Consider the following 26,145-nt stretch of genomic DNA (forward strand, 5'->3'; position numbering starts at 1 on the left):
AATCGTGATATCATATATATATATATCTTTTTTTAAGGGGGAGGGAGAGAAAGCAAATAGTATTTTTCCGGCCCTCCGAACCGGAAGGCAAATGTTGACTGGGAAAATAGGGAAACTAAACGTTTTAAGATTGGTTTAGGTGCAAATTAATTTACCTTTCGGGGTGTTTGAAGAGTGGGAGGAACTGCTGGCGTAACACACATACGACCCAAGGTAAAGGGGAAATGAGGCTTTCTTAATTTTGCCAATGCTGATAGTTAATGACGTTTACACTGGAAATCCCTGGATTTTGTCAAAACCACTATTCCCATTAATAGTCAAGAGGTCGACCAATGTTGCGCTTAAAAAGGATGAGACGGATAAAAACATTTTGCAATATTTCCCCCAGTTGTTCGATATTGAGCGTGTTGGGACACAGGGAGTCGGATGTCAAAACGAAAATCACTAGGCTGTTATCTATTGGCCGAAACGTTTTGAAACGATAAACTGACAGAATCATCGTGTCACATCCGGTGACAGCCGCAGAAATTGCAGCTGTTGGCAGATCCGGCTTGACCGGCGCAAATCGATCCCACCAAACCGACGTCTGCGACATATATGTTTATTTATGGATTGGATGACATTGTGCAAAACGAGTATCGCTCATTCAAAAACCGAAACACTTAAAACACTCAACATCTCTGTAATTAATTTGTCAAAATTTAAAAAAAATAAATCCTCGGCCCTGTTTACGGATTATCAAAAACAATTAGTTAATTGAAAAATTTCAAAGCGTTAAATCGCACATGAGCGTATCAATTAAACGTTAAAACCTACAAAGAGGATTTTTTTTAGAAAGAGCCAACGCATTATAAATAACGTAAGCAGTGGTGACAGTATCTACAAATAGACAATTAATTAAGAACTGCCGTTCAAAGATCTTACTCACCTCCCATCTTCCCCAACGCGCACAGACACAGACGCAGACGCACAGACACAGACACAGCCACTCACACACAAACAAATATATATTTGAAGTTGATCAAAAATATATTTTTAAAAAAATTAGGTTTTAAAAAAATTTTTTTGTAAGAAACAAAGCTGATATTCGTTTTCTGCACCCCAAAAACTACTAATAAAGGCTAACTTTTGTCTAGCAAATTTGTCGCCTTCCAGTCTGCGATTTTTTTTTTTTTTTGTAATTGAAAATCACAAAAATGATGATAAGTTGTAAACTACTCCAAGAATCAACAGGTAAATTATACTGGAGTTTAAGGCACTGCGAACTACACGTAATGGCACAAACAGGTCCTCTGTAAATAAATTAGAACCGGAGATATAAAGTAAAACGTTTAAAGAGTATTTGTTAATTTTAATCATAATTCTCTCGCTTATAATGGCAATTACTCTAAACTTTGTTGAAATAGGCCATAAGAAGAAAGAATAAATTTTAAAACGATTGCCCAAATGTTTCTAAAACTTTCTTTTCAAAGCATTTCGGTATGTAAGAAACGAACATCGAATTTGTTTTTTCTTAAAAAAGCCTAAGGTCGTGGGTTCGAATCCCGCTCGTGACACTAGTTTTTTCATCTCAACCAAGACCTTACGTAAAACGAATAATTAATTGAAACAAGTAATTTTGTTAAATAGGCCACTAGATATAAATGGATTAGTGTAATAACCTTGAAATTGGATAAAATCCGAGTGCGTTTTGAATTTTTTTAAGTGGGGCACAGGACATCAACAAATGCTCCGGCTGAGCCAGCCCAAAAATATCTATTTTTTGTTTCCTATAAAAATTCCTATTTAACGACTTTAAAGGGTGCTTAAAGTGAATCCGATTTTTTTCTCTATAAAAAGAATGTTATTTTAACCTAATGACTGTAAAAGAATCAATCAAATTATATATATATTTATAAATTATTTTTCATATATATTTATTATTTACGTCTTTAGAAGGTGCCTAAAATGAATCTGATTTTTTTAATATAAAAAACGTTATTTCTTATCCTAAGTAATAAACTAAATATATTAAACCTTGCCTACATGCCCACTACAAGTAAAAAACCAAAAGTACTTTAATTACTTTTTTAATTACTTACTAATATTTTTTATTCTTTCCTCCTAAAGCCCATCTGTGAGAACGCTCGGACACGTGTCTAAAATTTTTGACCTAATATCATTAAAAAAGTTTCATTGCTAACAGTTATCCGTCCTTCTTGAGATAGACTTCCAACGATTGTAATGACCTTGAATATGGATAGGACGTCAACAATGCCCCTGACTGATACAGTTCAAAATGTCCATTTTTTGCTTCCTATAAAAATTCGTATTTAAGAACTTTAGAGGGTGTTTAAAATGAATATGATTTTTTTTATATAAAAAACGTTATTTTAACGTTTCTTTTTTTTAATTCTAATTTTCTTATCCTAAGTAAAAAACTAAATATATTAAACCTTACCTACAGGCAAAAAACCAAAAGTACTCAACAAATGCCCCTGGCTGAGCCAGCCCAAAAATATCTATTTTTTGTTTCCTATAAAAAATACTATTTAATGACTTTCAATGGTGGTTAAAGTGAATATGAATTTTTTCCCCCTATAAAAAGAATGTTATTTTTACCTAAAAGATCAACTAATCAAATTATATATACATTTATATACATTATAAATTATTTTTCATATACAGGGTGAATTGCTACTCGTGCTACAAACTTCTCCAGTAGATTCTTCACCCTAAAATGAACAAAAAAGTTCATATTGTCCATGGTCCGATTCTCAACCATTTCAGAGTAATTTCGCTTTTTATCGATTTTGAAAGATATCACGTCCTGGCGTCGGAAAATCGTGATATCTTTTAATCTAAACATTTCTCTGAAAATCTAATAGCACCGTTGAAATTCCCGTTAATTTTTCAATAAGAAGATGACGGTGGCAAAATGTTTGGGCTAATTTTTTGTGTTTTATTTCAGCCAGAACTACAAAAAGAGTGGAAAATAGTGTAAATCGGAAAGTGTATAAAGTAATCCAGAGTTTCTAATTTTAGTCTCAGAAGGCAGCAAATTTGAGGAAAACTACCTGATTTAATAACGCTTCCAACGCACTCGTCATTTTCTTATTTAGTGGTTGTGAGACCAAGATGTTGATGACAAAAAGAGAAAAAATGGTGGTTCAAGGATTGCTAATGTTTGAGAGTGACTTGCTACTCGTGCTACAAACTTCACCAGTAGATTCTTGACCCTAAAATGAACAAAAAAGTTCATATTGACCATGGTCCGATTCTCAACCATTTCAGAGTAATTTCGCTTTTTATCGATTTTGAAAGATATCACGTCCTGGCGTCGGAAAATCGTGATATCTTTTAATCTAAACATTTCTCTTAAAATCTATAAGCACCGTTGAAATCCCCGTTAATTTTTAGAGAGAATCAAAATCATAATTCCATTGAAATTTTTTAATTTAATTTAATGCCCATTTAGTATGTAATGCTTAAGAAGTTTACAAACAGCTAGAAGGTCAAGGAAGAAAGACCCAAACGTTTTGCCACCTTCATCTTCTTATTGAAAAATTAACGGGGATTTCAACGGTGCTTATAGATTTTAAGAGAAATGTTTAGATTAAAAGATATCACGATTTTCCGACGCCAGGACGTGATATCTTTCAAAATCGATAAAAAGCGAAATTACTCTGAAATGGTTGAGAATCGGACCATGGACAATATGAACTTTTTTGTTCATTTTAGGGTGAAGAATCTACTGGAGAAGTTTGTAGCACGAGTAGCAATTCACCCTGTATATTTATTATAAATATATCATTTAATGCAATCCTGCTTATTATTTTCCTATCCTAAGCTAAAAGATAAATCTATTAAACTTTACATGCACACCACAGGCAAAATACCACATCGAAAAAGAACGTCATTTACTTTAAATATTTTTTATTGCGTACGTGTTTTGTGTAAGCTTCCAAATATTATAATGACAGGGGCGTCGGTGGCCGCAACGGTTTAGGCGTTGACACGGCGCTCATCACTGTAAGGTAAAGGTCCCGCGTTCGAATCCAGCGGCTCTGCATTCGAACCCGACATACTTACAAATGGGCTTTTTTTTCAAAAACACCGGCACCCCGAGGGTTTATATGACCTCTGCTGTTGCGAACCCTCGTAAAAAAATAAATATTATAATGACCTTGAATATGGATAAAATCCAAAGGAGTTTTGAATTTTTTACAGGGGACACAGGACGTCGACAATACCCCTAGCTGATACAGCCCAAAACGCCCATTTTTTGCTTCCTATAAAAATTCGCATTTAAGAACTTCAGAGGGTGATTAAAATGAATTTGATTTAATGGATTGGTTAAAATTAAAAAGTCAGTGTCACGAACGGGATTCGAACCCACGACCTTCGGCTCAAAATGCCGCTGCTCTAACCACTTGAGCTATCGTGACTTCGATCCACTCGGACACCAACTCCCAATCTCAACCTACCTTTCCAATTTTCCCTCCTTTTTGCCATTTTTCAATCGGACCACGAAATATAATGGGGTTATTTTAACTGTTCTTTTTATTCTTTACATGCACACTACAGGCAAAACACCAAAAGTACTTAAATAGGCTTTAAATATTTTTTATTCTTTCCTCCTACGGCCCACCGGTGAGAACGCTCGGACCCGTGTCTAATATTTTTTGACATGGTATCACCAAAAAAAGTGTCATTTATATCAGTGTTTGTACGTCCGCTTGTTGAATTGCTCTTAGTTTTCCCTTAATTTTTTAAAACGGAAAAAATTCCAATGCCTTTTTCAAAGCCGATTAGGAAACAAGAGAAATTTTTATTATTTTTCTCACTCGTTTAAAACCAATGAGTAAGTATTTAATTTACTGTCGACATTTTAGTTGATAATCTTAAACTATTGTCAGGAACGGAAGTTGAAGGAGAAGAATGTTCGATGTCAACTTGTCAAAGGGGCGGTGTGATAAATCGAAACGCTCCTATCCGTCTAAGAGCGCAATATTGTCTTTAGGGTCGTATGAGTGGTCAACAGACACCAAACGCCCTCGGCTGGTGTCTTTCCAATAAAGCCTCACGCGACAGGTCATTTTTTAAAATGTCACCACACCTTAAGTGCCACTTTGAGAGAATGTCAGCACGGATGCAATTACTTGTGGAACTCGCTAAAAGAAGGAAGCTAGAAAAAGCTGCACACAGAAAGAGGGCTTCAAGAGGAATAACGCACCGACGAGGGAATGCGACAACTTTTGTCATTATGTCCTCTCCTAGAAACAACCTTTCGTATGTTGTGACTCGCATAGAAATACATCTAATCGATAGAATATTTGAGATCACTAAACTCGCCTGTCCTACATACTTTTTAAATATAATTGTTTATTAATATTTCATTATTATTTTACTATTTGTTGTATTAAATAAGTGAAATATTTTTTGTTTGTTTTTTCTACTCCCTCACGACACAAGGATGTTCTAACATGAATTCCCACAATACATAATTCATACGATACGGAGAAAGAGAGAAACAACCTGCTCTTCAGTGAATAGTGAAATCAATAAAAGACGCATATTTTTTAGGTCAAACAAAAATCTACACTTGGTGCAACTTGAATAGCAAACTTCTCATTCAAGTCATCCTCACTGAGCAATCCCTAGTGCGATCTTGAAACTGGGTTTATGGAGGCGGCGTTAGTGGCCGCAACGGTTTAGGCGTTGACACTGTAAGGTAAAGGTCCTGGGTTCGAATCCAGCGGTTCTACATACAAACCCGGCATACTTACAAATGGGCTTTTTTTTTCAAGAACACCGGAACCCTGAGGGTTGATATGACCTCTGCGAACCCTCGTTAAAAAAAATATATATATATATGTATGTAAATATAAACGTGCATATATACTCTAAGTGTGAAATAAAAGAATCAGAATATTACATAATATGACACTCAGTANCATTTGAGGACCGATGTTTAAAAGAAAATAAATATAACAACCCCAAAAATATAATAGCTTTGGTTGTATATTGTATATATATATATATGAGAGAGAGAGAGAGAGGATGGGAGGGAGGTATATATACCCTCTAACAACTAAAGTGACCTTTTAATCTTTTACGAATTTTTTTTCGTAATGCACGTCAACAATCTTTTTAAATACCCAAGAACATTGTATGGTTGAAGTTTGTTTAACGGGGATCTCTGAATAGATAATGGATCGTGAACGCGAAATCGCAGAAATGCATTATGTAGGAGAGCGAGCCCATTGATCTCTCTTTTTAGACCGGGACAGCTAGGCTGTGGCTTCTTTTTTTCTTAATGTCGCCCAAACTGCGTATTCAGGCCAGCCTTTTGCGGAAGTACCCCGATGTCACGAACAGTGCTAAGATTGATATGACGGAAGTCTTCCTTCTATGAAAAGAGTGATGTCATCATCCGGCTAATTAGAATGAGGATAGACGGCTTCTCTGGCCCTCCTGTTAAGCTACTTTTCGTAATTACTCAACAATATAATTCTAGCCCCGGTGTAAACATTTCACGAGCAAAGATGTAAGCCGTGGAAATTAATCTTATCTTAAGTGAAATTGTTTGTAGTATTAAAACAAAGGGAGTTTTCTTTAAGTATAAAATCATCGATAGATCACCACCTAAATCAACCAAACCATTAAGTGATTATTAGTAAAAACAAACAAACACGCGCAACACGCAAATAAGTTTTGTCAACACAGAAAACACGACATATAAAATTTCTTCAATTTTTGTGCACTGGACAACGTATTTGTTTCTTGGCTGTTTATTATTGCTGGAAACGGGAGGATTAGGTGATTCTTAGTCAGCCCTAACTAGCTATGATGTACCTTCTTATGAACTAGCTAGCTAATTGTGTGAATTGTTTCCAGATTACGTCTTTAACATTTTATAGCAAATGAAAAAGTATGTACTTAATTTATAAAAGCTTTGTCCAAGTTCTTGGACATCTCGGCTTCTAATTTCGGGTCAATTTGAACTTTTGAAGGTGGCAACGTTCCGCCGAACAACGGCGTCCGACACTTCATGATATGGGCAATGACAACAAGGGCTAGTGCGGCGTATAAACTGCAACGCGAAGCGATGCGGAAGGAGTAGCAGATTTCAGTGAAATGGGATCACGGTACGGCGTGCGATGCAAAAATCCAGGGGAACCCTTTGTAAAATTTTAAATTGCCACATAAACTGCAAGCTGATCGCGCGGTATCGAACGGCGCTCTTCTCCCCTCGTGGTTAAACAGGTCGCAACTGATCCGTGCAAAGTCAACGGAAGTTCCTTTCTTTGCGATTTCAGCTTCTATTAACGCGTTATAACACGGCTCCGCTCTCCTTGACAGGTCGCACTCTGATCCATGCAAACTCAATCACATGAGGTTCCCGAGAACTCTTCGTCACAAGACAAGAGGATCTTTAACGTCCGAACCTGGCCTATTCGGCCTTATCACAACAATGCAAAGCATACTCGAGTCAGAGAAACCGATTCACTACCCATTTCCGTTCGCTTACTCACGCATTCGAGGGACTATTCAGCATAATCATCGCGTCCTCAACGCCTATACGCTATCGTTCGGTCTACAGTCTCCCGTGAGGCCGGGGGTAATAACGCTGGCCATACGCAAGCTTCACGAAGGTCACAAGTAGAAGACAGCCTCAGTCTAAGTTCCCGCCATGGGCGTCACCACGTGCCACCACGAAACCATTCCCAGTGGGCTGATTTTGGAACTTTTCAGTTACCCCGTGGTACAGATGGCCATACACCCTCCCCCGTCTGTGCAGACAGGATCTGGTGCACTGGCCCTCGTGTGACTCTGCTAAGGCACCCGCCGCCCATGCCGACCCTAGGCCGACACGAGTACAGCTTGAGCTTTAGAGAGGTTGCCACGCCCTCTGGGCTACCACTTTATTTTCTGCCCGGATACCCCCCTTGTAACCAAGGATTGGGAGGGGTCACAGGATAGAATGAAGGAACTCCGATTGAGAAAAGGGGCCGTGGATGAGAGCACGAGGTGAGCCGTTTCGAGGTCTCGAGCCTCCCAACCACACTATATCACCCGTCGTTGCCGTAGTTCCACACATAGTGGGATACGACTCCCAGGGTGGGTAAACTCAATGACAGCTCCTTTCTTTGTAATTTCAGCTTCTACTAGTGCTATATAACACGGTTCCGGCATCACTGTGAACCTCTCGCAATATAAAGATGTGGCACGCTGATCCATTGCATAGTCAATGGTACCTCTTTTCTATGCAATTTCAGCTTCCACTAGTGCGATATAACACGGTTCCGCTCTCCTTGACAGATCGCACGCTGATCCATGCAGAGTCAATGAAAGGTCCTTTCTTTGCAATTTCAGCATCTACTAGCGAATTATCGCACGGCATCACTGTGGACCCTTCGGAATATAAAAATGTCGCAAGCTGATCCATTGCATAGTCAATGGAAGCTCCTTTCTTTGTCATTTCAGTTTCTACTCGCGCGATATAACACGGCTCCTCTCGCAGTGAAAACACGATTATTCATGCAAAGTCAATGTCAGTTCATTTATTTTCGCAGGCAGAATGGACAAAGGCAAAGTTAGAAGTCCTTCATGGGTTGGAATTCCAGTCCAGAGGTTTTCCTTCAGATTTTATTTATTTCGATCCATGGCCCACTTTGTTCAAAGGGAAAAATCTAAGAACTGGAGAAATTGAAAGTTGCAAGTTATTCGGAAGCCACCTCAAATAATTGTGCATATTTTTACTATATTTTGTATATTAATTTTGACATGAAAAACGGTCCTTTTTTATGCACCGTTGATATTTATATTTGGCTTTTGTTCACCCACACACACACACACACACACACACACACACACTCCCATCAAATTAAAATTAGTTCTTCACTGATTGTTTTTAATAGACATTGAGAATTATGGTCGTGACATCCACCACGGTCTGGTCTCCGTGAGTCAGTGACCGTAATCGACATAACTATAAATTTCTCTTCTCCAAAACTGTTCTACGTAGGTTTTATTTTAAAAATGGTCACCACGGCCGTTTCATGGTAAATAGGACGGAAATTATGAAATACTGTTTAAAACGAACAATGAGTTACACAGGCAAAAAATTGTTTTCTTTAACGTTTCATCTGGGCGTAATTTGGATCCTAACATCCTTTTAGAAAAGGTAAACAGCTCGCAATAATAAACAAACCATCAAGCCGACCGATCTGGAGCGTGTAAACAAAGAGGATACCTTCATAAGTCCATTTCAGTTTTGACGCTAAAATAAAAGATGTAATTTAACATCTATGTCATAATTTAAATAGATATAATATTTTTATTAGCATGGAATTGAAACTTATTTGATTTATTATTACCACTTTCATTTTAAAAGTGTTTTATCTCTTTTTTTTAGAATTTTGGGAGATAACAAATTGGAAAAAATCCACCCTAAGGCCTTCGCATCAGTACCAAGATTAAAAAGACTGTAAGTACGATTTTTTTTCACTGAATTATATTTTAGATGTTCAGGAAAATATTGTCAAAATGCTTAATATTAAACGGTGAGATGTTAATGAGCCTTGGGATAGCAGATGACCTCCCATTGACCGTTGCTCTACATCGTAAAGACAATGAAAAGTTACATTTTTTATCATCAGGTTTTGACATTAGACAATAGAGTACATTAATTTTGGTCATGAGATTGTATTTCGAACATGCCACGTATCACTTTTTGATAAAAATCCCAACATGCTGCACACCCTATTTAAAATCGCAAAGTATTCTTTTTCTATTTCTGGTTACAACACCTGGTTCTGTAATAAATTTAATTTCTGATCATATAAGAAGGAACGTGGAAGAGTATCTTAAAAGAAACGTTTTGTTTACTGCACGGATCCCTGGTGGTAAAGGCTGCCGGCCTACGATACAATGCCATACCGCGCGATTACAAGCTGAAATCGTACAGAAAGTAGCTGACGTTTCAAGGATCGGTGTGCAAGCTATTTACACTTCCCGCTATAGAGAGCGATATCGCGCTATTAGGAGATAAAATCGCAAAGAAGGTAGCTGCCATTAACTTTGCATGGAACATTGTGCGACATTTTTACACTTCTCGCTATACAGTGCGATATCGCGTGGTGAGCTTGATGGACACACAAATCTTTTGTGCTTCATGCAATCTGACCGAGCTTTTTTTATCTTAACTCTATAAAATAATAATTATTAATGTTTGTAACAGCACAGTTCCCTACATCCTCATATTCTATCTCTATACTTGAATTATAAAGAAATAAATATAAAAATTATATTACAAATAAAATTAACTTTTTAAATATTGCGCTGAAAACATTGCTACTTAATTGTGACCTATAAATTCTAGTTAGTTCAGGCTAGACTTTCTTGGCTTTGCTTTACTCTGTCCTAGGTTGTTTTCAACATTGTGCCCGGCAACCTGAAAAGTGAACCTCGCGTTCTCGGGCATTCCTTTTCTCAAACATTTTCCTACGGCATATTTCCTGTGGTCATCTCCTAACCCTTGGATGCCAAGGAGGTTTCCATACTCAAAATAATAATGTAGCTTTGGACGTACTCTCTAAAGTATAAGCTGATTCGTGTTTCCCTGTGCGTATGATCTCCGTAAACACCCTCCGCGTGTACATGGAAGATCGGACAAGGAAGCGTAGAGTCCCATGAATACTAGCAGGGTTTGTTGGCATTTGTGTCAGCCAAGGACGGCAGGAGCTCGATCAGTAGCACAGAGGGGTTAGGGAACCAGATCCAGTCTGCAAAGAAGGGGAATGGTGTATGACCAACTGAACTACCGAACTGAAGAGTTAGGGATGGTTAGGATCCCGTTCCAGCGGCCTTTTGCCCACTAGTGGCGCCACTGTTAGGGTGTCTTAGGAGACTGAACAAAAAAAGGACGAAGCCCCCCGCTCGTTCGATGAAGGAGAGATGTAGATAGATCATTCTCTCGGAGTTAACTCGGAATAATCGATAGGGACGGTTGGTTCCTGGGGTCGAGCGGGTGTAACCTGAAAAGGTGAGCTTGCGAAGCCTGGGAACAACCGGGCCAGGAGACGGCACAATGTGAGAACTATGCTATTGCAGCAGGCCGTAGAAGAGGGGTATGCCTAGTGTGGTGCTTAGCAACTACGAGGTGCCCTTAGTAGGATTCTTGTTCGAAAAAACGGCAAGAGGCCTATAGAGCGGAGATGGAACCAGGAATGGGTGGTTGGTCTCCGGGGCGGAGCGGGCATATCCTGAATAGGTGAGCTTGGCGAGGTGATTGTCTCTTGGAGGATCTCGATGATCTGAAGAGAAGTGGATCATTCTCGCCGAGTTAAAATATGGAGAAGGGTAACATTAAACGAGCAGGTGAGATGTGTGTGAGGGCAAGCGCATCTCGAAAAGTTTCCATTTTTTCTCAATCCAATTCCTGGGACTGTGCAGTGGGTTCTCGTACGAGACTCCAGCAGACCCTTCCTAACAGGGGGGTTTCCAGGCACAAAATAATGATGCAGCCTTGAGAACGTGACTCACTCTCTAAAACACAAGCCGTCTCGTGTTTCCTGGCGCGCATGGTCGCCTTAAGCAGCCTCTGCATGGACGATAGAACCAAGGACCGTATAGCGTGCGAGGATGCTAAGGAAACGCCTATCTCGTCCCTCGAAATGCGTTAAGGGAGTTGCTAGCTTGAGAGCTGGCCGCGAACGGCGGGTTCTGCATCAGAGGCACACGCGGGTTAGGTACCAGATCCTGTCTATACATATTCTTTCATCTAGACTACGCTGACAGAGTCCCTCGAATGCGTGAGGAAAGGTGGGCGGTGGCCGATGTTTTTCGGTGGTGGCCGTCTGGGCTCCCTTTACCGAAGGGTTGGTCTCCTATAGGGGGTGGAATTCCACTAAAATCGAAACCGCGGCCAGAGCGCATCCGGAGGTTTCGACGCTGGCGGAGCCCCTACACCCAGGGAGATAGAGTTGTTTTCTCTATCTAGGGAATACGTGGGAGACTTGGTCGATGCCTTTCGACCTTTGGGTATCCCTTTACGCGCGGCACACGGTTGAATGCACAATGCACTCACCCCCTCGAAGAGGCAAGCGGGAGAAGTCGACATGTCGGCAGCATGCTGCAGGATGATGTGGGCTTCTACACCGTACCTCACGGAAGAAGCTGATTTTCCGTGAGCGGAGGTGAGTCGCTCCTAATTTGCGAATCTAAACGTGTGATAAGGCCTATGTACCAGGTGCGCACGTTAAAGAACCTCAATGTTAAATGACATTGCGACCCCAGTGGGAAACAAATGAACTGAAGAGTGTTCCAAGTTCCAAGTCCAGTACGTGCTACGTAGGAATGGAATCGTAGTTGGTAGGTGGTAAGACCCTGGCGAGTACTTAGAGAATAAGCCTGTTGTGGTACCTGCATAGGCTTCCTTTACTGAAGCTAGTGTTCCTCTAGGGGATGGTTAAAAATTCCTTTATAAACGAAACCGCGGCAGAGTGGATCCGGTAGTTCCGACGCTGGTGGGACCCCTACACTCAGGGAGATGAGATGCCTTCTCTAACTAGACAGTATAGCACGATTATCATTTCAGCACCAAGTGAAAGGTTTTCCAATAGCTATGCGGCACACTGTCGGGTGGATAGATGTGGGCAGATGTTGACCCACTCCCTACGGACGGAGCAAGCGGGAAAAATCACTATAGTCTGTGGATCTGTCTTCTACACCAAACCTCACACTGACCACATGAGAATCTGAACGTATGATAAGGCCATGTGCCAAGTGCGCACGTTAAAGAACCTCAGTGTCCTTCTGATGACATTGCGACCAAATGGGAAGAATATGTCCTGGGTGTTGTATCCACCAAGTATGAATCTTAACCTTGGTCTATTCGGCGATTGTTCTTTTTCCCCATGGTCCCTGGGCCTAGGAGTGTTCTTCACTGCCCGTATTTTTGCGTCGCACGCCATAAAACCACTCAATCACGTCGCCTGCAGTGTAAATGCTCTGTAACGATTATAGATCCATGTTTCGTTGTTGTTAACACCCCTGTAAGAGCTTAGTTTGTTACCCAGTATCTCTTCTAATCCAGGAAATAATCCATTATGCTAAACCGTAATACCACTGGTAGGTCCGACTTTGTGAAGGGATTAGAAATCATAAATCTGAGGCAAGATTAATGAGACGAGCTCGCCTTTTGAAGGGCGCGCTTTAAATAAGCCATTTGCAGCCCAAACCTGAATATCTCTCTTGTATTGACGTTTTCGGGTAAACCTGGAAGGAGTGCGGTTAGGCTAACGGCTTTAACTTTTTATGACCCTTTTATATAACTTGGCCGAGTTGAGAAGAAGAGGCTGTATTATCGAAAAATAGGATATTGATGAACTATCTCCAGCACAACGTCCCACTTAGCATAGATTTAACGGCGGTTCTAAATTTCACCCTCGGAAAACAACTGCGTCGGAGCCAATTTTGGATCTGGATCGATTATTATGTGGGCTAAGTTTACGGTTATGTGTCGAATAAACAGGAAAAAGTACTAAACAAAAATTAACAAGCCTTTCTGATAAAACCTCGGCTTTCTCCGTGTTATTGTGGGGAAAAAAACATGAAAAGTAACTTAAAAAATTACTCGTTAATTAGAAGAGTTCAAAATGTTAACAGTTGTTGATTCAAAACAGCTAATTTCATCCCTTTGATCATGGTGATGGTGAAAAACATAATATACTTCAGTCGACACGGCCACAACGAAACAAAATACGATGAGTAGAAATAATGATTTTTTCATTAAAGCAGCGGGACACGCGAAAAAATAAAATAGAGAATGAGAACATTTGGGGGGGGGGTTGCGTGTATGATGAGTGGTAATGCCTTTATAAGTAGGCAATCTTGTCTCTTTAAAAACACGGGCCTTACGACTTTACCATTATCCCGGCCGGCTTGTTAAACCCTGCTATTACTCTGAACTGACGTGTACAATCAAGTTTTTACTACTATCGGATAGATTCTATATAAAAAAACTTCCGCTTGGGAAAGCAGGAAATCAGGGTGCGGATACTTCTTTTGAAGAATTTTCGATCGTTTTTAAGGGGGCTAGCAATTGGTCGATAAACCTGTAGCCTGGCTTTTTCCCATCATTCTGGTTTTGCAAGTGCGTTTTGGCTTTTGGCCAACATCACTTGTGGATTTGGGGAACGAAAACGGCCAAAATGCAACTTTATCATTCCCACAGACCTCAACAACAAATCTGCATAGCCTAGGTTGAATGAATGTTTCGTGTGAAACAGACTCCAGTGAAGATGAGGTTAAGTTTTTGATTGGATGGCTTGGTGGTATCCCACTGTCTCACTGCGTATGTCCAAAATGGCCGCAGTGATGCCTTCTATAGAGTTAATTGAGTTTTCCTCCTTAGTATTTTGTTAAGTTGTCTTTTAAGTCTTGTTGCAAATTTTTCCAGCAGTGTCATACTCCAGTTGGAATCTCTCCGTCCTCTAGACGACCTTTATGTTTTGAATGTCCAAATCGCGTGGTATTTTACTATCATTAGGACACAGCAAAAGAATAATTGGAGTGCTTCTTAGTTGGAAAATATCTGTACATATTTCTTATGTAAACATTGCCAGGATCCAAGCAGTTTCAAAGTTAACAAGGATAAAATCAACTGAAATACGCTTTACTCAATAGTAAACGAGAGGGGGCGTCGGTCTAAGGGTCACGAGTTCGAATCACAGCGGCCATGAATTCCCATCTTCTTTTTTAGGTCTCATAAGATCCTTTTGACGCCCAATATATTTTTTATTTTTTAATAACATACTGTTTTTTGTTTGTTTTTTTCAGGTCTATGCAAAACTGTGGTATAGTTGACGTTCCGTGGGAGGCTTTTTATCCTTTGAAACACTTAACATCACTGTAAGTATTTGAGATGTGTAACTATAATTTACAACCTTATATTTTGAGAAGCAGAACAGACGCTCAGTTGTCTTCCAGTTGACTTCCAGATTAACAGCGAATTTAATGTTAGGAGCTGTTGAATTGTCTATGGAATTTCGTGATTCGCCGCTTTGAGTCGCTCCCAGTCTCCCTGTACCTTTGAATAGTCCTTGAAACTGATAAATATTAACTGCCAAGGGGATGAGCGATGTAGCGCAATGATTTCCCTTCTGACTCATCGCAACTTCTGCGATCCATAAAACAATCAAAATTAACAGAATAAAGAAAATTGCCGGTCTGAAAAAAGTTATTCTGGAAACTAAGGACATCCTAAACTCTACATATTTCCTTATTTATATCTCTTGCCGGGCCTACACATACAATATCGGTGGAATCCTCTTACTCTCCTTTGTATAAGACAGACGCGGGTCTCACTCAGTGTATACTGTTCATATCCCTTCCTATTCCGACAGCTATATAAGCTAATGGCACTGCGATTCTACCCTCCACCTCTCATTATAGCTCAGCGAACTTTCCATACACACATATATTCACCTGTTCAAAAATGGTGAATCAAACTCACCGCAAAATCCCAAAACATAAAGTTATTCAGATATCGTGAGATGCGGTCGGGTCTCCGGGTGACCCGACCGCATCTCACGATATCTGAATAACTATCGATTAACGGTCACTAATCTCTACACACACCCAAAACATAAACTTCACCCTCCGTCATATCTATTATAACCTCACCCTTCCTACCGAAAACGTCATCCGCTATCTCGAGCGGTACACGTCCTTTGAGAAGAAGTAATGCCGCTCGAGGGTTTTCCTCAATGTCGACAATCAGTCTAGCACATAGGTTTAATATGAAAGCTCATCTAGTCTACAGGAACTTTAGGTCTAATCTCGTCAACAAGTCTAGTCACAGTAGGTTGACACCCTTCTCGAATGAAGGTTGCTGCACATTCATACGCTGCTTGGAAAGCCGAAGCATTGTTGAAGTAGTAGTGACAACTATTGGAAACTTTAGTTAACCTCAGGCAGCCACCACTTTATTGGCCCTGGCTTCTGAGATTGGCCGGTGTTGCTTTGGAGATGTTGGGCAATTTGGCGGGTTTTGATGAGCCGGATGTGGTAGCAGATGGTGGCACCTGGTAGAAAGCGTGGTTCTCGAATAGTTCTTGAGCTAGCAACGAATGCGATGAATTGCTCTTTTAGTGTTGAGATTTCTTCGGCAAGTCTAGTCAAAGTAGGTTGAGGCCCTGCTTGAATAGAAGGTTGCTGCACATTCATATTACATGCTGCGCATATCAAATGCTTGAAAGCCGAAGCATTGTTGAAGTAGTAGTGACAACTAGTGGAAACTTTAGTTAACCACAGGCAGCTACCACTTTATTGGCCCTGGCTTCTGAGAATGGCCGGTGTTGCTTTGGAGATGTTGGGCAATTTGGCGGGTTTTGATGAGCCGGATGTGGTAGCAGATGGTGGCACCTGGTAGAAAGCGTGGTTCTCGAATAGTTCTTGAGCTAGCAACGAATGCGATGAATTGCTCTTTTAGTGTTGAGATTTCTTCGGCAAGTCTAGTCAAAGTAGGTTGAGGCCCTGCTTGAATAGAAGGTTGCTGCACATTCATATTACATGCTGCACATATCAAATGCTTGAAAGCCGAAGCATTGTTGAAGTAGTAGTGACAACTAGTGGAAACTTTAGTTACCACCTAGTGATTCCGGCTCCCGAGAAAGGCCAGGGTTTTTATATGTTGTGCGGCGTGGCGGGTATTGAGCCGGATGTAGTAGCAGATGATGATACCTGGATTCCTGGGTTTCAGACCATAGGAGATGGAAGCATAGAAGCATTATATGGGTCTTGACAGTTTTATTGTCCTCTTTCCAGGCGTTGTTTCATTTGGGAAGCGACTGTCATTTCAATCTGAATAGTGATCGGACCATTGAGACAGAATGAGACTCCGCGTCTTCCCGCAGTTAACATAATTAGCAGTTAAATTAGAACCGAGCTTACCGGAGCTTCTTCCAACTGAAGGCTGGCCTACTCTTCCCGTATTTCCGGCTTAAAAAGAAGCTCAGAGCGACACTTTGTTCGTATTATTGTGAAAAACCTCTACTTCAGAATGGACTGACTCTTCCCGTATTTCCGGCTTAAAAAGAAGCTCAGAGCGACACTTTGTTCGTATTATTGTGAAAAACCTCTACTTCAGAATGGACTGACTCTTCCCGTATTTCCGGCTTAAAAAGAAGCTCAGAGCGACACTTTGTTCGTATTATTGTGAAAAACCTCTACTTCAGAATAGACTGACTCTTCGGACAGTCCCAGTTTTTAATCAGGCTAACAATTTATTACAAGGTTTTGCTCAAAATAGTGCATTAAGAACAAAAGATGCGTTGCGATTGTGATAGTGATTATTGTGATAAACGCTGTGGACTGTACGCGACGTGTACTTGCGTCGGATAGATGTGCACACCCCACCAAAACGTGGGTAGCATCGGGTAGCGTCGCATGGCGTAGCATCGGGTAAGTGTGTTTCTGGCTTAAAGCGTGTTGAGGTTATCCTAAACTAGTCCATACAGTCCTTACTGTCTTTACTGGTACATGTCTACACTTTTCTATCCCGAGAACCCGCCAGTAGTTTTTTAATTAACCTATGAGACATTATTTATTGACAGATAAAAGACACATAATTATTTAGTAATGTCTCAGTATCCTCCTGAACCGGATATTTTGAGCACTTTTGCGTTGATTGAATTTACATTTAATTAATTAACAAGTATAATGCCAACATAAGCACGTTTATTCCTTTATTATTTTAAATATATCTTTTTTTATTGGCCCTAAAGTTTTCAAACCAAGTTTTGTGTACAAAAAACAATCTGTTTTAAGTACATATGGGTTAATATATCATAGGGAATCGTCAGATGGGGGGACAGCATAAAGATGAGGACGGATTCGGAATAGAATGTAACTGTGGAAAAGAATTAGATTAGTGTTTTTACCGCGGGATGTTTACATCACAAATTTTCCTCTTCCAACGCCAGGAAAGTAGATTCGCCACGAGTTTGTTAGTTTTGCCCCTCTGACAGAACATCAAGTATCTAACTTTCTAAAACTTTGCTCCGCTTGGATCAAGTCTGTAGACATTTCTCTTCTTAAAAATGCGGAAACTCAAATAGCGTTTATACTAACATGTTTCAAGGCACTCAATGTATCATATATTTGTCCCTTCGGGTGAAGGAACCTTTTCAACAGTTTTTCTTCTAAGAGCAAAAAGTGGATTCTTTCTTTTATTCACTTACGTGTCTTATAAAAAAATAATATAAAATAAAGAGAAGAATATAAAGAAAGGAATGTAAAAAATGATGATATATTGAGATGCTAGAGGTGGCTTGGATAGAATTCGTGGTCAGGAGACCAAATTGTGCTATCATACTCGTACAGTGCTGGGACGTATGAGCAATATGGTTTCGAGTTATTCATTCACTATTTATTAATTCACTCTGACGGTGTTGGGTGGTAATAAGGGAATAAAATGAGTGTTTATTTGGTGCCAGATCCAATACCTGCGTCTAAACTACTCAAACTCTACTCTTTGTTTTACAGAATTCTCTCATCTCGGACCGTTTTGTTTCTCTTATTTATTAATGATGTCCATCTTGCTCTCCCTTCTGCTCAATTTTTATTATTTACTGACGATCTGAAGATCTATTCCAAAATTACTTATCTTTCTGATTGCTTTCAATTACAAAATTCTATCGATAATGTGCTAACCTAGTGCTCTAATAACAAACTTGCTCTCAATGTCTCCAAATGCTACACAATTACATTCTCTCATAAGAAACAACCTTTTATTTATCACTACACTCTCCAGGATTCTCTTTTAATGCGAGTTGAGGTCGTAACCCCCCCCCCAACCTACTTTTTGATCAAAAGCTCAAGTTTAAAGAACATATTTCCATGATTGAACCGATACAAAACACAGATTTGCGTCTAGCCATAGGTGCATTTAGATCTAATCCATCTGTTAGTGTGCATGCTGAAGCTGGAGAATTGCCCCTCAAACATCGAAGATTAAGACTTGACTTGAACTTTGCAGTTAAAATTCTCTCATGCCCTTCCCATCCTCTAGTGTCCCTTTTTCCAATTGAAAACTCTATTCCGTTTGCAGATACCCTACGCTGTAAAAGAAAGCATTTTCCATTTAGAGTGGCTGCTCATTTACAATTAATAAATGCTACGATCCCCCCTCTCTATAAAATTGGAATTTCCCTAAACCTCCCTGGCTGCTTCCAAAGCCTAATCTACGCTTACACCTCACTAAATTTTCTAAGAAGAGTACTCCCACCTACATGTACAGTCAAGAATTTTATAAAATAATAGGTATCTTTTCAAATCCCACACTATGTTTTACAGATGGCTCAAAAAATGATGTAGGGACAGGTGCTGCTTTTTTCACTTATAATAATAAGGCACAATATATGTTTACCCTACCACCTATATGTAGCAGCTATACTGCTGAGATTATAGCAATAGCAAAATGCTTACCTACATTAGCCCCATCCAGGGAAACGATTGTCATCTATACTGACTCTTTGTCAGCGCTATTGGCACTTAAAAACAACTTTTCTGTACATCCGTTGATACAAGGCATCCTATTTACCATTGAATCTCTGCAAAATCAGGGAAATAGGGAAGTTTTCATGTGGATTCCTGGACACTGCGGAATATTTGGCAATGAGAAGGTGGACCATTTGGCAAAACAGGCCATCCTTAATGGAGTTAAAATTACAAAAACACCAAAATCCGATGTGGCAGCTTGGCATAAAAGAAAGTCTTGGCAGTTATGACAATCGGAGTGGGAAACGACTTCTAATGTCAAACTTAGGGAGATAAAAAATAGTGTAAAACCTTAGGCCTCATCTCATAGAGGTTCCAGGCATGAAGAAGTTGTCCTTGCTAGGCTCAGAATTGGTCATTGTAGGCTTACTCATTCTTATCTCATGGCAAAAAAAGAGACTCCGCTTTGTGATGGTTGCGCAGAAAGAATAACAGTGAAACACATTTTGACAAATTGCAAAAAATATGTAGCAGAAAGACANGAACATGCTAGGTTTCATCATCCGGAATACCTATGAATTTAACAATCCTCTATGTTTTGTCCATCTTTATAAAGCTTTTGTACAACCCATACTAGAATATGCCACACCTGTTTGGAACCCACACTATCTAAAGTATCAAAAATTTCTTCAATCTGTACAAAACAAATTTTTAAAAAAGCTGTCTTACAAACTCAATCTTCCTCCGAACACCGCCTACCCTGGAATCAGCTCTCAATTTAAACTTTTCGAACTGGCACTAAAAAGGGATTACTTTGATATTGTTTTTGTATTTAAATTATAAAAACAATCTTATTGGTGGTCCTTTTCTCCTCTGTCAGCTACAGCTACACGCACTCTCTCAAAACCCACAAACTATTTTATATTGAATTCCAAAGCTCTAACTACTTGCTCTCTTCTCCTCTACACCGAATGATGATCAAAAGTAACAACATCCGCAATAGCATTGACTATCCTTGGACACATCGGCCTGGAGGGTAACGAACGCGCGGACGCGGCGGCGAAAGCTGGAACGTCTCACCCTCCCGACCGGACGCTAAACGAGCTGTAAAAAAGGTGATAAGGGATAAATGGCATCGTCGGTGGGCAGGGTCATCCGAGAGGCTCCTTCGTGTTAAGTGCACGACCTGCCCACACGATGACCCCTCCGAGGATCTTAGGCGTATAGAAAGAATAGTTCTTACCAGATTAAGAATAGGCCATACGCGGTTGACCCATGGGCACTTGCTGGTGGGCCAATCCCCCCGCAGGTGTCCGTTATGTAGAGAAAGGTTACTCGATGTGTCCCACATAGTCAAAGCGTGTCGTGCCTTGGCTCCCTACAAGGCGCGAGTAGGTATGCCGCTAGATTTAAAGAGAGTTCTCGGACACAGCAGCGGGGTTCAGGGTCCTTTGTTTCGCTTTTTAAAGGAATAGGGAATTTTTTATGTATATAGAAATAAAGGTATGTGTTTTGTATGAGTGAGTGTATTTATTAGAGTGAATGGGGAGGGGCTGGTGGTGGAATAGCAACCCCATCGCCCCTCGAGCTGTGTACGTGACTTGGGTCGATGGCGGAATATTTATAAAAGTACCCCATCGACCCCAATCTAGATTAGTTTATTATAGGGAATAGGTAGATGGAGGAATATCGAGTACTCCATCTACCAAACAGTATGAATGCGATCAATGAATATAGGTATGAATGTTTATGAATTTATCGAGTGTATCGAGTGTGTAGCAGTATTATGTTAGTGCTTCGGGGTTGAAATGACGAAGCTGTCCGATGCCCCTGTCAAAAAAAGTCTTCATCAATAGTTCTGTGCAATCTGTGAAAAACCATATCCTACGCTAGTTGAATTTTCTTACCTAAATTATTCGGAGATCGTGAGATGCGGTATGGTGAGATGAAGATTTTAGAAAAACATTTTCTTTATCATGCCAACGTCTAAAATTGTCTAGCATTATATAATATATTTTTTAATCTAACATTTTCTAGCATTGTATAAATTCATAATTTTTTTGCCACATCCTACATGTATTTGTAAAATTCAAACAACGTTTATAAATCCCGGCTCTGAAGATGATCTCAATAAAGATCGAAACGTTGACACGATAAAGAAAATGTTTTTCTAACACCTACGTCACACCGCATCTCACGATCTCCAAATAATCATTGACTAACGGTCACTAAACACCATACATTTCTTACCAATTTATATTTTTTTAAATGCTTTTACATTTCATAATGTTAAAAGTTTATTACAATTTATTTCATTTGCTGGTTCAGCTAGATTTTGCGCTCTAGTCTTATTATATATCTACAAAGAGCATTATTTTCATTAAATATGTACCTAAATATTGTAGTTTCAGTTGTCTTTCAGCTTTGTTTCCTTTGCCTTAATTTACTTAATAATTATGTCTTTTTATTTTTGTTGTTGTTCAGTTTTTACTCTTTGAATTGTATTTTTATATTTATCATTTATATAATATATATATAAATTTTATTGTAAAATGTATTGATATTGGATTTCGATCTGTAAATAAATAAGAATATTGACGTAAAGGGTTGTACACCTTTCTATTCTAGTTGTGTAACAAAACTTCATACCATCAAGACAATTGAACGATTTAACACTTCGACTTAACTATCGATAGGTAAAATCAGAACAAATCGATCTCTTTCCCATGGCAGTCGTGCGTTCGAAAAAAACCGCATTGTTGAATTTGGAAAAAAATAAATTTCTATTCGAAAGGATATTCAGGGGATGGAAGGAAATGGGTTTTATGCGTCCATTCGACCGCGAGAGCCTATAGATTTATTAGCCTGTTTACATCGGTCGCAAACTTTTTGCTGCTCTCAAGTCGAACATAATGAGATAATACTTTATCAAGGAAAAAATATATATCCGATTATGTACAAACGGGTCGAATTTTCCTGTCCAAAATGATAAATCGTCTTACTGGTTAATTAACTACGCACTTTTCCGGCTCGTTGACCTATTCACTAAACTATAATTGATAATAGAGAAGGCTTGATTTTCTGACAAGAGCTTAACCGAACAGTTTTTCATTTGCTAAAATTTAAGGTTCACCTTTATGCAAATTAAATTCCCCCTTTTTGCAAATTAAATTCACCTTTTAACGAATCAAATTTCCCATTTTAATAATTAAATTCATTATTTTGAAAATTAAATTCACCCATTTGAAAATAAAATTTACTCTCTTGCAAATTAAATTTGCATTTTAGCAAATAAAATTCACCCTTTTGCAAATCAAATTCAACCTTTGGAAAATAAAATTCACCCTTTTGCCAATTAAATTCTCCGTTTTGTAAATAAAATAAACCGTTTCGCCAATAAAATTAACCCATTGTTAAATCGAATTCATCCTTTTGATATTTATATTCAATCTTTCACAAATCAAATGCACTCGTTTGCAAATTAAATTGACCCTTTGACACTTTTGAGAATAAAATAAACCGTTTCGCTAATTAAATTCACCGTTTCGCTAATCAAATTCACATTTTGCAAATCAAATTCATACTTTTGCCATTTAAATTCTCCTTTTTGTAAATAAAATAAACCGTTTTATAGAAATTAAATTCACCGTTTGCAAATAAATGTATCCTTTTGAAATTTAAATTCACCATGTTACCGTGTTCGCAAAAGGGTGAATTCAATTTGTAAAAGGTTGTATTTTAATTTCGTAATGGTGAATTTAATTTTGAAAAAACAAATGAATCAAACTCGCAAAAAGGCCAATTTAATTTGCAAAAGGGTGAATGAATTTTAATTTTATAATGCTGAATTTCATTTTCAAATAAAAATATATTTTATTTGCAAAAAGGGTGAATGTAATTTCTGTAAAAGTTAATTTCATTTGCAAAAGGGTAGATTTATTTGCAAAAAGGGCGAATTTAATTTTCATAAAGGTGAATTTCATTTGAAAAATGGTAAATTTAATTTGCAAAAGGGTGAATTTTAATTCCATAATGGTGAATTTAATTTTCAAAAAATAAAATTTAACTCGTAAAAGGGTGAATTTCATTTTCAAAGGTTAAATTTAATTTGCAAAAGGGTGAATTTTAACTTAATAATGTTGAAATTTATTTTGAAAAAAGAGACTAACTCGTAAAAGGATGAATTCATTTTTCAAATGGGCGAATTTCATTTGCAAAAGGGTAAATTCAATTCGCAAAAGAGTGAATTTTAATTTCATAATGTTGAATTTCATTTTCAAATAAAAAGATGTATTTCATTTGCAAAAAGGGTGAATGTAATTTCTGTAAAAGTTAATTTCATTTGCAAAAGAGTGGGTTTATTTGCAAAAAGGGCGAATTTAATTTTCATAAAGGTGAATTTCATTTGAAAAATGGTAAATTTAATTTGCAAAAGAGTGAATTTCATTTTCAAAGGTTAAATTTAATTTGCAAAAGGGTGAATTTTAATTTCATAATGTTGGAATTTATTTTGAAAAAAGAGACTAACTCGTAAAAGGATGGATTCATTTTTCAAATGGGTGAATTTCATTTGCAAAAGGGTAAATTCAATTCACAAAAGAGTGAATTTTAATTTCATAATGGTAAATTTAATTTTCAAAAAGTGAATTTAACTCATAAAAGGGTGAATTTAATTTACAAAAGGGTGAATTTCATTTACAAAAGGTAAATTTAATTTGTAAAAAGGCTGAATTTTAATTTTATAATGGTGAATTTAATTTTCGAAAAAGTGAATTTAACTTGCATAAAGAAATTTATTGAATTTACTTTACAAAAGGGTGACTTTGATTTAAAAAACACCGTATATCAAAAAACGGACAATTTAAGCAACTATTGCTTTATTATAAATTTTACATTGTACAAAATTACAGTTTAAATTACTTACAAATCCAGTAGGATTTTGATAATGTAATGCATCTGAGTTTGAACATGGATATTTGTACGTATTTATTTTTGTAGTCAACTGGACCAAAATGAAATTTGGAAACTTGAATCTGATGACATGGTACAAATGGCCGAACTGAGAAATTTGAGGCTGGACTCCAATAAATTGAAAGCGATACCTTCAGAAGCATTTAACTATCTCCCTTCTTTGGAAGCTTTGTGCGTATCACTATTTTCAAATTATGACTAAATCACTAACACCACTCATATTGTAGCTTTTAATTTAAGAAACACATTTCACCGAGGAATACGGACATGTGTTTGATTCATTTCTAGTTTTGTTCCTTTCATGCTCATTAATCCTTTTAATTTATCCCATTTTATAATGAAATTAAATAATCATAAAACTGTGCCATTTAATAACCTTTTGAATGGTATGCTTACCTCTTGGTAAAATCAGTGCATTGCATTTTCAAGGGGTACTTTTGATTAAACCGTGCAAATCACAAACCACCCTGTATACTACTATCATGTAATTTCCTATATCATTATCATTGAAGAACATTCATTTTTTATTACTATTATATGCATATTTTAAATTGTATAAAGATTGGAAATATTAATTTTGTGTTTTTATTTATTTCAGAAATCTTGGTTCTAATCTTCTTACAACTATTCCACTTAAATCATTTTCAGCTCTGTCAAATCTCTTAATATTGTAAGTCTAAATAGAAAAACAATCATAATCACATTGAAAATGTGTTGAACTGACAATGGCTCTCGTGAGTTACTCACTGATGATGCAAAGTCACATCTTGTTTAAAATCAAAACCCTTGAAGTAGACCCAGTGCCGGTTCAGCATTTTTTATGTACAGAATATTCACAAGTAAAACCAGTTTCATTATTTAAAGAAAAATAATATAAATAATAAAGACATAAAAATTAACTTTTTTCTTTTTTTAGATATGTTAAAAGAAATCAAATATCGTCAATTCATGACGATGCATTTGCAAATTTAACATCCCTCAGAGTGCTGTGAGTATTGTAATCATGTTAAAAATTGTACACGTATAACATGTAATATTAAATATTTCAGAGAACTGGATGACAATCTCCTTACGCACATTCCAATAGCATTAACTAAACTAACTGCTCTTCAAGAACTGTAAGTGATACATTAAAATATACAATCTTAAGATCCATGTATGTTTGAATGTATTATAATAGTTTTGTGTACATGGGGAAGATTATGAAGTGTGCAGGATGAAGAGTTACAAGATAATTCTTTGTGAAACTTCTCGTAGCTGTTTTGGCCTAGAGTATTAATGTTTCGGAAGATTTTGTATTTTAAGCATTGGATTGGTTGGAGGAATTGGTTGAACCCCAAAATTCGATGTCATATGTCCAAATGGTCGTATAAATGAAACATTTGTCCAGCAGTCTTTTAAGAAGCCTGAAGTGTCTGTTGAGTTCCTGTTTTTTCCTGTTCCTGTAAGTCATTTGTCATGCATAGCACAAAGTAGTTAATATATTGTAGTAATGGGGACAATGGTTGTTCTTCAAAGGATGAAAGAGAAGCCCTGATTACATCTATTTTGCTCGATTTCACATCAAGAAATAAACCGGAGCACTCCTTTCGCTCAAGAACGATGATGTCTACAACTCAATAGCTGAATAGTGAATCTGAACCTAAACTGATTGTCAGGAATGTAGTTGCGAGAAATGATGGGGAG

At 38.0% G+C, this 26,145-nt stretch overlaps 1 protein-coding gene and 1 non-coding gene across 4 annotated transcripts in view; one reads left to right on the forward strand and one right to left on the reverse strand.

Annotated features, from left to right (window-relative positions):
• Nucleotides 1-26,145, forward strand: part of LOC106664139 (lutropin-choriogonadotropic hormone receptor) — a 290,619-nt gene that overhangs the window by 256,627 nt on the left and 7,847 nt on the right. For 2 of the 3 annotated variants that reach the window (XM_024227559.1, XM_014389582.2), the window contains 6 exons: nucleotides 9,401-9,472; nucleotides 14,827-14,898; nucleotides 24,487-24,630; nucleotides 25,058-25,129; nucleotides 25,376-25,447; nucleotides 25,509-25,577. In XM_024227559.1, coding sequence (XP_024083327.1) covers nucleotides 9,401-9,472; nucleotides 14,827-14,898; nucleotides 24,487-24,630; nucleotides 25,058-25,129; nucleotides 25,376-25,447; nucleotides 25,509-25,577 — 501 coding nt within the window. Of the gene's footprint in view, nucleotides 1-9,190; nucleotides 9,280-9,400; nucleotides 9,473-14,826; nucleotides 14,899-24,486; nucleotides 24,631-25,057; nucleotides 25,130-25,375; nucleotides 25,448-25,508; nucleotides 25,578-26,145 lie in introns of those variants that run through there. The other variant, XM_014389583.2, reaches the window with a different exon arrangement.
• Trnak-uuu lies at nucleotides 4,354-4,427 on the reverse strand. The gene has a single exon. It is a non-coding gene; the product is annotated as a tRNA-Lys (tRNA).

This window comes from Cimex lectularius, unplaced genomic scaffold, assembly GCF_000648675.2.
Source record: "Cimex lectularius strain Harlan isolate CLEC.00 unplaced genomic scaffold, Clec_2.1 scaffold127, whole genome shotgun sequence".
Taxonomy (NCBI): Eukaryota; Metazoa; Arthropoda; class Insecta; order Hemiptera; family Cimicidae; genus Cimex; species Cimex lectularius.